The 12048-nt window shown below is 42.5% G+C and overlaps 1 protein-coding gene across 1 annotated transcript in view; it reads left to right on the top strand.

The window, feature by feature from the left end:
* Positions 1 to 12048, top strand: part of LOC148026604 (DNA-directed RNA polymerase II protein) — a 65493-nt gene that overhangs the window by 23282 nt on the left and 30163 nt on the right. Inside the window, exon 2 of the mRNA XM_087691051.1 lies at positions 1795 to 1882. Coding sequence (XP_087547177.1) covers positions 1795 to 1882 — 88 coding nt within the window. The remainder of the gene's footprint in view (positions 1 to 1794; positions 1883 to 12048) is intronic.

Below are 12048 nucleotides of genomic sequence, written 5' to 3' on the forward strand. Positions count from 1 at the left end.
GGTTGGTTCCTTTTCTTTTTCTATCATTGACATTGTATCAGAGTTTGCGAATAATTTGGATACTTTTGCCTTTGTTGATTGGAGATATAGAGTTAGTTTGCATTGGGCTTTTGAAGCAAGTAGTGGAGCTGATTAGAGGAGGGAAAATTGTAGAAGGGGTGGGATGAAGGTAATGAGCTCAAAGGCCAGGTACAAAAAGACTTGATAGAAAGTGGAGGGTAGCTCATGAGGCAGTTGGTCAAGAAGCGATTGTGTTGTTAAGGGAAGAGAATGCGTGCTAGGTGCAACGAAGATGGTTGCTAGTGTCATGAGTGCCTTGAGTAGACATAGAAGGCCCAATGTTTTTGATGTGGGCCTTAAGCAAACAAAAAGGCTGTTCCGATCTCTGCAACTTGCCAGATTTTAGGATACCTATGAAGGCATCAAAGAAAACGTGTTAGAGATAGTCTTATTGCTGAGATTTTAGGAAAGACCAAAAGAGAAGAAGCAACAACTTTCGTCAAGAGCCAAAGGCAATTGATAGCCATAGCTTAGTGTGGGGCTCTTGGAATTGTATTTGTGAACACATCATCTCCAAACCTCATAGTGTTGCATACTCTCGTGTTAGTCTAATATCTGTGGCTCTCTCATAGAGAAGATGGGACCTATGAATAAGACCCCCAGATATATATAAGAGTTTACATACTCAATCTAGTGAACCTAGGTGTTGACCTCCTGACCCACTGTTGTGTGGTGTTAAATATCACAATGAGAGAGAGAGAGAGAGAGAGAGAGAGAGAGAGAGAGAGAGAGAGAGTGTGTGTGTGTGTGTGTGTGTGTGAGTTATTTTGGCAAATTACTTCCATGGTTTCAGCTGGTATGATCCTCAGATAGATGGTTGCTCCATGGATGGATATCATCCATACCACCCCAGTTACGTCTGGTTCATGATTCCCTTCTTCTGTTCTTGTAGCCCTATGTTTTTTGTAGTCTTTTGGCTCCATGTTTTGTTTTCTACTTGTCTTTGAGTTTGCTTGGTTTGGTAGAATGTCCTTTGTTAATATTTCAATTCATTGACTCAAACTTTTTCACCAAAAAAAAGAGAATTGTGTATGGAAGTATTCTCTTTGCATCCCTTTCCTATTAAAATACTCAATTATACCTTACCAACTTGCAAAGATTTTTACATTCATAGACAATGGATGAATAAATATTTTTAAAAATCTGAAAGAATAAAAAATTCTATCTGAGGCAGAGTACAAGATTGTCCTTGTAATGAACTTCCATATATAAGGATATGTAAAAAGGGAAAGTGTAATAAAAGGCCGGAGTGAATAGCCAATTAGGAGGTCTATAATGCCATACCATATATGACTCAAGATGAAGGAAAGGCCAGAATTCCAGATTTGGAGAAAACCATCTCTCCTTCTCCTCACAGTCTCTTAATCATCTTGTAATCTGTCCCATCTCCCTTAGAGAGTGTAGTCATCTCTGTCCATATCTTCAAGAGAGTCTTTGTAGCAGGTGCATACTTGTGAGCGAAGTGTATGCATAAATTAAAATGAGGTAGTTGAACATCCCTAGTATATGTTATTCATGCTTGGACATGCTTGTGGATGAGGTGTTTTTTATGTTCATATGAGACTAGATAACGAGATAGGTGGACATCACTTGAACATAAAGTTAGGTCATTTTTGACATGCACCCAAGCACCGTGGCCCCTTTTTTGCCTTGCTTGCCCACCTCCATTTACCAAAAAAAAAAAAAAAAGTTTGCTGAAATGAAAATTTTGTAATTTTATATATGCACTTGTAGGTTGCTGGAGAGTTATAAATTATTGAAAAGGTTGTTAAAACGACGAGAGTTCTTGCATTCCCGTGTTGAGAGCCAGCTAAAAGCAAAGGTACACTTTGTTCCTTGGCCCTTGACCTTTTGTAAGCTTTTTCAATAATTTGTGTGTGGTGGCTTTTTGAACTATTGACTAATCTGAATGGGACATTTGTCAATAACTAATTTGTCAGTTGGATAATTTCTTAGTACTTGTCACAACTCAATAGAAAGTGAATTATGCTTGCAATAAAATTTGCATGTTCCATTAGCTTAATCTATTTTCTTTGAAATTGAAAGATAACTAGAATAGCTAGCCATTGATGTGTGGCCATATGTTATAGTGGATTTATGTTGTGGTTTAGAACAAAGATAGTGCATACTGTGGAGATACGCTAGGGTTTGCAAAAGAAAACACGGAGTGTACGGTCACAACTGAAACACAGAGAACTCAAACACAAATGCAAAAACACAAACAAAGAAGAAAGAGAACTTTGAATGAACGAAAGAGTGTACAAGATGCTCAAGGGGAGACTTATCCAATAGCCAGTGGCCCTTGTGGGAGCGGGCTGAGGGAGATGTCGATGTGTTGCATCCAGAGAGATGGAATCTTGAGTGCTATAACTACTAGTTGGCTGAGGTGATGCTGAAAATGGAAGGGCACTATAACCGCTAGTTGGAATTGAGACGATGCTGAAAATGGAAGGGCACCAAGCTGGAAAGAAAAATGCAACAGTTTTTGGGGCTGGAATCGGTAAATGCAGCAATGTACCACCTGAAGAGGAGCATAGGCTGCAGCTGGTCACACACAACAATAAACAGCTGGGTGCTAGCCGGAATGGTGATGTGCAATGCTGACAGCCTGTGACAAACTCCAAATGCAGCTTGGGAACTGATGTGGATGATGCAGAACAGTAGGGCAGCCTGCTGAACTGGAAATGCAGAAGTTTGGGGCAGCGAAATCCAAGTTACTGGCTGATGGAGAGGGTGCTATGGGTTGATGAGGACGTGGCAGTAGTTGTGGTGGGCTGGACAGCCACTGCAGGAGAATTGATGGCTGAAAACTACAAAATAGAGAGGTTGGTTAGTCTCCTATTTGTAGATGTGGATTCTCCCAAAGTTTGGGTGTTTGCTTATGTGACATAAAAACTGTGATATTCTTTGAGTTTTGGGGTTGTTTTAATGAGCTACTAAAGATTTAATGTGTAATGCATCTTTTTTAGCTTAACACCCCCTCTTAGGCCCACAATTGGAACTAGAAAGGGACTGCAAAGCATAGCTCAGCCCATAATACCTCCAGGTGTCCCATCCCCAAGCAGCTAGGGCATCGGGCCAAGGGTGCATGTTGGCTGCCCAAGGACCTACCAAGACTACAAAGACATTAGTTATCTTACCTCAGGAGCCCAAAGGGTCACCCCAAAGAGGCCAATGCATCAGACAAAGGGTGCTCGTTGGCCTACCACGATTTGGAAAGGCGATGAAACTACTTTGAACTTTTCTTTTGGGAATAGTTGTGTTGATGGGGGGGAAATAAGAGGGATGGTTAGATTCAACATCATAAAACAAAAGACTAACCCAAACACCCATCAAGGGTATTGGGGATGAAGTAAGAAGGTGGTGAAGAGGTATAGAGGAATGGTGATAAAAGAATCGCCGATGGAGACAGCTCGGGATCCACTCAAGGGTGCTCTGCGCAATGAGATGCAAAGAGTATTGCTGCATGATGAGAATGTGCACGTAGCAAGGTACCACTTGGACAATGTCCCCAATTGCGAAATTGTTTACTTGCCCAAGTGCCCTTTTCAAAGTTGATGATGATCATGCAATGAAAGGGTAGGTATAATTGTTAGCAGATTAGTTAGTTCATGGCTGAGTTTGTACATGTGGTACAATAGGCCCGACAGTATGGGCATTTAGGCTTCTCTGAGTTGGAGTCAGAGCTTGAAGAATTCTCTTGTCTTTTAGCCTTTGACTTCCCTTTCTTCTTCGTCCCTACCTCTTTGGCACGCTTGTCATGCTCCAAACAAGTGGGCAAGCTTCTCCCACACAAGCTTTCTCACGGGTCCTTGATGTAAGAAGACTGGTGTAGAAGACATCAAACTGGGGAGATGGCAGCCGAGTCAAAAGAATCATAGCCATATCCTCTGAAGAGATCATCCTACCAAGGAACACAAGCTCATCCCTCATGTCCTCCAACCTGTTGATATGATTCTTCATGGAAGGAGAGTTGTTAACAACGAGCATCCATAACTTCTCGAGAGTAACTTGGTAGACAAATGTCTTCTGATGATACAAAGAAGCAATCTTTGTCCACACTACTGCTGCTTTGCGCAACTTGCACACATTGATGATCCAATGGTGGGATTCTCCACTGTACGGGGAAGAGGGTGGGTAACAAACTCCCAAAGATCGAAGGTATCAAGGATAAACTCCGCTTTACACGACCAAAGTGAGTAGTTGGAACCATCAAGCCAGTGTTCTTTGCGTAAAGAAGGTAGTACAAGTACCTAGATAAAGGGTGCCTTGAATGCCATATGAAGGCAAAACGGAATGAGCCTTTTGTGAAAGTGGAGAGAACAGGGAGGAAAGGGTCCTTGAACAAATGGGCTAGGTGACCCCCAGTCATCATGTGAACTAGCACGAAAATCTCTCCATCTTTTAGAGAAAGGAACATAGACCTCATCCTCTGAGTCAACAAAGAACTGGTGATAAGACATCCTTGATATCCTGCAAGGCACCCACAAAAAATCAATGTTTTGATGGTAGACAATCCTGAAATAGGAGGAAACAGCTACAGGATCACAAGGAAGTCGATGTAGAGGGTCCGCTGGGGGGAGATAGACTATTGCCTGCATAAGGACTATGTGCGTTTGTTGAGGAGAGATGTTGCCTGACCAAGGAATACTACATTTGTAGTAGTAGAAGACTGTTGCATGACTAAGGAAGCCTATCGCCTCCAATAGGAGAGGAAATGGGCAACAAAACAGGTATCTGGCGCAAGAAAAGTGGACGCCTCCAAGCTGAAAGCTGCATTTTCCGCAAAATGTTGATGTGGCAAGGCCGTCTGCAATCGTGGGTGGTCTCCTCCGCAAGAAGACAGCTCTATGTCTCTCTTAGGCGATGATACCATGCTCTGATACCATGTGAGAGTGCAATGGAAGAAGGAGCACGATACACAGGAAGAGAGAGAGACAATGTGCAAGAAAAGAAGAGAAGAAATCTGCACTGAACAAGGAACAAATGCTGAATACAGAAGGAGGACCAATCAATCCTTGCACGTAGCCCATAGCATCAGTGAGGGAACCAGATCAAGTTGATGATGATGGCAGCACTGAAGACGGAGAAAGATGACGGAGTTGGAGAGTGCACTTGCCAAGGAAGGAGGGAAGATGATGATCTAATTGACTATCAAGTGGAAAATGGCTATGAATAGCCAAAATATCCCAAAAACTGGCCGATTTGAAATTTGGGGGAAAAAATATGACCGTATGCTGGTCTAACTCACATTTAATGCTGGTAAAAATGCCAGAAATGCTCAGAAAAATCTCGGAAAGGGTGGTCTGAAAGGTGAGGTAGGATGAAGAATGCAGAAACTACACAGGAAAAAGAGCAAAACCCTTGGCAACAAGACTAGCTTTGTGCTTGTCCAAGGAATCATTTGCAAGGTACTTGGTCATAAAGATCCACTTCATACCTATCACCTTCCACTTCGAGGGACGTGGAACCAACTCCCAAGTTTGATTACGCTCGATGGAATTGAGCTCCTCCTGCATGGCCTGATGCCAAATATCCTGTGCAAGAGCGTCCTCAATTGTAGTAGGCTCATAATCATAAAGAATCTGTGACATAAGAGCATAGTTCACACAAAGTGAACTATTTTGCTGGACCTGCAAGCAAACTGATTCTGCGTGGACCTGGAGGCGAAGTAGGAAAGTGAGAAACACATGAATCCTACATGAGCCATCTTGTCGTGAGGGAGATTGTCTAGTCTCCAATACCTCTAATGCACTTGTTTGGTGTAGGGACTCCCCCTCACCAAGGGAAGGTAAATCCTCCTCATTTGAAGAAAGCTCCCCCTGTGACGGATAAACACCCCAAGAAGACTCTGGAGGTGAGGTAGAAGGGGTGGAAGTATGCGACGAAAGAGAAGTAGTGGCATTCATCAATGGTGGTAGGGAAGCCGAAGTAGAGGAAGGAGGAGGAGGAGGGGGAGGAGCCAAAGACGAAAAAGGGGTGCGAAGAGGTAACTTGGAGGGGAGAAGAGGAATTGAGGGTGGGGGAGGGTCAGTCGATGATGAAGAATCACCTGCAATAGAACCATCAATCGGATCCTTGAAGGCAGAAGCCTTATCGAATATCACATCCCTGCTTCCCTCAAGCTTCCGTGTCGTCAGGTCGTAGAGTCAATAGTCCTTCATGGAGTGAAACCGGCTTGTTCACTGGGAAGGGCGGTAGTGTACAACCAAAATACATAAATGCTTTCACCCAATTTACAGTCGTCCACTTTCCCTGAACTTAAAGACACAGAATCAAGAAGAAAAACAGGAAGCTAAAATGCTCCTGTTGCCACACAGACACCCTGTTGGCGCCTAAGTTAGGCGCCCCTTGCGGTATTTCTTTATTTTTAAAAAGAGAGAGAGTACAATGGGCTGTCTTTCACCTATTCTGGGTGAAATTTGGCCGCATAACAGTACAATTACTGACCCAAAACAAGCCGACCAGGAGGGGAAACTCTGCCCAAGTCTGAATCTTCTGGTTGGAGTGCAGAATTGACCATTTCAGCCTGTTGTAATTACTGGTTCAGACCTGTTCTGAAATCTGTTTACAACTCATACTGTTCCCTGTACTGTTCAGCCCACTGTAATTACTGGTTCAGACCTGTTCTGACACCTGTTCTCAGCTCATATTGTTCCCTGCACTGTCCTGCATCATCTGGGCCAAGTGCCCCTTGATTCTGACATCAATTGGGCTTTGAATTAACCTCTGAACAGTCCAGAATCAGAACTGATTTAATGCTGTTTCAGACACTTGCTTGGTGAGGTTACCACCCTCACCTGTTCCTGCTTGTGGGCAGCAAACAACTGCTCCTGTTCCTGGAGAAAAGAGGCTCTTGCCTCATGCAAAAACAACATATTCCACACAACTATACTTGAATCAGAAGAAAGGCCCTCGATTCTGCAGCATAACTATACTGTCAGGGAGAGAGAGAGAGAGAGTAGGAAGCAAGCTCAGCCCTCTGTGCATCATAGACAAGGTAGACCAGCTCTCAAGAGCTCTCCATCTGCAGCTGTTTATCACAAATGAGCCCCTTTTCCATCAAGAAACTGCACGCCAGCCCTCTTTAAAGAGGTAAGTGCACAACTTTGCGCCAAGTGGCAGCACTGGAAGATATTTCCCATTCCAGCCTTCCGGTCTAAAATTCTCCATCCTCGGTGCAGAATTTGACCTTGGCACAGACCAGAGGATTAATCCTCGTGCAAAAACAAAGATAATGACGTGAACAGATTTTGGGATCCAAAAATAGTAACTCCCTAAATTTTAGGAGTTGCTTCCATTGCATCCCCACTAGTCTTCTGACCATCTTTGTAGACTATGGCTACATTCAAATTTGCAATGTAGCTCAACTGAAAGTGAATTTCCACTGATGACCCCACATGGACTAATCTCTTGCAGATTTGTCCATCTTCACTTTGAACTAGTCTCTTCTAGGCTAGTTCTTCAACACACTTGTCCATATATACTTTCACAAGTCTCTTGCATGCTTGTCAATCTATAGTGCCATCAGTCTCTTCTAAACTTGTACTGGACCTTAACTGTCCAGTCTTGACTCACTAGACATTCCTATCCGTTTCACATATTGGCCATGCAACTCAGGCATTTAGATTTCAAGAGGGATCCTTCCAAAAAGAAAAACCAAATAAATATGTAATACAGAAATCAACAAAAAGATAATAGTTGTCACAGTCTTGTGACATACCTCCCTCTTGAAATCGCAAACGTCCTCGTTTGCATGAATATCATACATGCTTCCAGTTAACCCAGTGAACTTACACTTGGCAGCACAAGTACAACACATACATGCTATCAGTCAACATTGTGTACTGAATACAATGTTAACACATGTATGTTCTAACTGTGAAATATGGCAGACTATCATTGTGTGACTCCACATCACTGTTTCCAGATATAGTGGCCGGTACACCACAATGATATCCCCATAGTGGTAGATTCTCATTTGATGACTCCACATCACCCTGACTAGAGATCTAGTGGCCGGTACATCAAAATGATATCCCCACTGAGTCAATTCACAAAATACATGCCCGATTGAGTAACCGTTGTTACAACATGTATTCAATTCAATAGAAGTAAAAACTGTATTCTTGCAAGCAATACTTACTTCTTTAGCACTGAGAAAACCATATGGACACAATAAGTGTCAACCTGTACAAAATCTGTTTCTGTACATAATTTCTTCCTTAAGCAATTGTCACTTTGACAATCTATTTTAGCTTAGAGATACAAGGGGTCAAGGTAGGTTGCAAGCGAAATGCTTCAAGGTAAAGTTCCAACACATTAGGTGACTCTACAAGTTCACCTTCGTCCATCCACTTAGCATCTATAGCTGGATAGTTCTTGAACTTAACCAAATACCTTCTAGCAACCTTGCCTTTCACTTTCCTTTCCTTGTGTGCCAGTACCTATTCTGGAACAAGAATTTCATCAAGTTCCTCAACTTCGGGCTGTTCCTCAGCTAGCATATCTTCTGGCACATCACCCATATAAGGTCTAAGAAGACTTGCATGGAAAGCATTATGAATCTTCCAATTGTCAGGCAATTTCAGCCTATAACTGACATCACTAATCTTCTCTGTTACTTGAAAAGGCCCATAATATCGCATATTAAGCTTAGTGAAAAGAATTTCCTTGCCTTTCCGCTTCTTTAAACGTGCCTTTTCAAACCGCAACAGTACCCAATCACCAAGTGAAAATATCAATTCACGACGGTGATGATCAACAGCTTTCTTTTGCTTTGCCTGAGTCCTTTCAAGGGCATGCTTAACTTTCTGATACATTTCACCCATACTCTGCACATACTGATCTGCCTGAAAGATCTATCCTTTGTATGCAAAATGGGAGGAATCTTTTTACCACCTTCAACAATTTCAAAAGGGGCTTTGCCTGTTGACGAATGCACAGTATTATTGTATGCATACTCGACCAAAGGCAAATACTGCTCCCACTTTGACTTGTGCTCTGACACATAGCACTTAAGCAGATCCAAGACAGTAGAATTTGCCTCTTCTAACTGTCCATCAGTCTATGGATGAAATGACGATGAGAACTTAAGCATTGTGCCCATGTTCTCAAATATGCCTCTCCAGAATAGACTTGTCATCCGTGGATCACGGTCACTGACAATAGATTGTGGCATACCATGATACTTGAAGACATTGCACATAAACAAACGTGCCATCTGATCTGGTTTTATCTTCTTCCTGACAGGAATGAAATGAGTCTATTTGCTAAACCTGCAAATAATAGTCCATATCCCATCATTTCTTGTCTGTGCCCTTGGAAGATCAAATATAAAATCCATAGCTATGCTTTCCCATGGTTTATGTGGAATAGGCAATGGCTGTAAAAGCCCTGGTGCTTTTTGCCTGTCAAACTTGACCTTTTGGCAAATCAAACACTGCCGCACAAAAGCATCCACGTCTCTTCTCAAAGTAGGCCAATAAAAGAACGTCTCTACTGCTTTGACTGTTGCATCAATACCATGATGCCTTGCATACGGTGGAGAGTGACTCTCTGTCATAACTTTCCGTCTCAATGGCATAGTCACACATAGTCTACCATGCATCAACATGAAACCATCCTTGAGAAGATAATGCTCATGGTGTTGTCCATTGACAAGTTGGTCAAATATCCTTGCAAAATCTTCATCATCAGCATACTGTTCCTTCATATCATCAAGCTCATGATGATAAGGAATTGACACAGCTGAAATTTGTGGCTTCCTTGACAAAGCATCAGCCACAACATTCTTTTTGCCTTCCACATGCACAATCTGAAAATGGAACATTGACAAAAAGTTTGCCCAACGCATATGCTTTTCTGACAGCTCAGTCTGAGTTAAGAAATAATGCAATGTCAGATGATCTGTCTGGACAACAAAATCTGCCCCAAGTAGGTAGTGTTTCCAACAAGAAAGCACATGAATCACAGCCAATAATTCTTTCTCATAGACCTGCATAGTCTGCTCTGGCCCTCGCAAGATTCTACTTTCATAAGCCACTACCTGGCCATCTTGCATTAACACTGGACCAATGCTATTGCCACAGGCATCACACTGGACAACAAATGACTTCTTAAGATCTGGCAGAATGATCACTGGACTAGAAGTCATCTTTTCTTTAAGAAGGTTAAAAGCTGAAATCTCTTTCTGTGTCCACTAGAAAGAGACTCCTTTCTTCTGTAAAGCATGTAAAGGTGAAGCAATCTCTGCAAAATTGCGAATGAACCTCCTGTAGTAAGAACACAAACCCAAGAAGCTTCTAACATCATGGACAGTCTTCAAATTTGGCCATGTTCTAATTGCTTCAACCTTAGCAGGATCCATTCGGACACCATCCTTTGATACTATGTGCCCCAGGAACTGGATTTCTTCCAAGAAGAACTCACTCTTCTTGCCATTGATAAGCAACCTATTACTGCAAAGCTCATCAAAAACTGCTTTCAAGTGTTCTCTATGCTCCTGTTCATTCTTTGAAAAGACAATCATGTCATCAAAGAATGTACCAAGAAACTGCCTGTATGGACGAAAAATCCTATCCATCATTCGATTAAACGTAGCAGGAGCATTAGTAAGTCCAAATGGCATTACCAAGAACTCATAGAGACCAAACATGGTCCTAAATGCAGTCTTATGCACATCCTCTTGCTTAATCCTGATCTGGTGGTATCCACTCTTCAAATCTATCCTGCTGAAAATTGACGCTCCTTCCAAACGGTCAAGGATGTCGTCAATTCTTGGAATGGGGAACCTGTTCTTGATGGTACTCTTGTTCAACGCTCGATAATCTATGCACATGCGCCAAGAGCCATCCTTCTTCTGCACTAGGAGCACTGGTGAGCAAAAGGGAGATGAACTTGGCTGAATCAGCCCTTTTTCTAAGAGCTCATTTACCTGGCTCAATATCTCTTTCTGTTGGGCTGCACTAACCCTATACGGAGGTCTATTTGGTGGGCTACTGCCTGGCACCAAATCTATTGCATGATCCTCAGATCTCTCTGGTGGCGACTGTGATGGTAATGAGTCAGAAAAACAATCATTGAACTGAGACAAGAAAGCTGGCCTGTCTCTATCTAACATAGAGAAATTTGACTCATCATTATCCTTGACATCACGTGCAAAAATCAAGTACGCAGAAAGATGATTCTTTATTACAGATGTAATGGCAGAAGCCGATACAACAGGTACAGACTCTCCTTTAAGCTTCACATCAAGCACATGAGTCTTTCCCCTATGTTCCAAAGTCAGTGTCTTGTTAAAGGCATCCAACACACCATGCTTTTTGAACATCCATGGCATTCCCAACAAGACATCACAGCCTTCAAGTGGCATGATATAAAATTCTTCTGCATCAACATAAGATTGTACATGAAGACGCAGCTTTCCAAGAATGGGTGTCACAGACTCTGAGTGGCCAGGACATGCCAACCTTGCCTCTGCTGTGTAGCCCATCTTATCTGCTCCGATGCCCAAAGTAGAAGCCAACTCTGGTGAGATAAAGTTTGCCTTAGCTCCAGGATGAAAGAAAATAAGTACATGTTGATCCCTAACTTTACCCCAAGCTCTGCAAAGCTGATTAGCATCCGAGTGTGGCTTGTCTCCCAGCATATCTGGCACTAAACCTGCTGAAGGTTTGGGCTTCTTTCCTTTCCTTTCCTCTTTATCATCATCAACTGATCTCTTATTCTTGTCTGGACAGTTAGACGCAATATGACCAGTCTGCTTACAGATAAAGCACTTCCTCTCAGCCATTAAAGCCTTTCTCTCTTCAAGAGACTTGTGCACAAAAGGTTTCTTTTGGTCCTTTGATTGCTGTCCAAAGGACTTGGCTAGTTTCTTCTTGAACTGCCAAGGTTTACCTGTGCTTTGAGAATTCTGGTAAACCTATTTACCAAATGGCTTCTTTGCTGATAATTTTTCAGATTTGTTGTCCTGTTTAATGCTGC

The sequence above is a fragment of the Lygodium microphyllum genome, chromosome 13 (genome assembly GCF_053477565.2).
Source record: "Lygodium microphyllum isolate KBCC chromosome 13, Lygodium_microphyllum_v1.1.10, whole genome shotgun sequence".
Taxonomy (NCBI): Eukaryota; Viridiplantae; Streptophyta; class Polypodiopsida; order Schizaeales; family Lygodiaceae; genus Lygodium; species Lygodium microphyllum.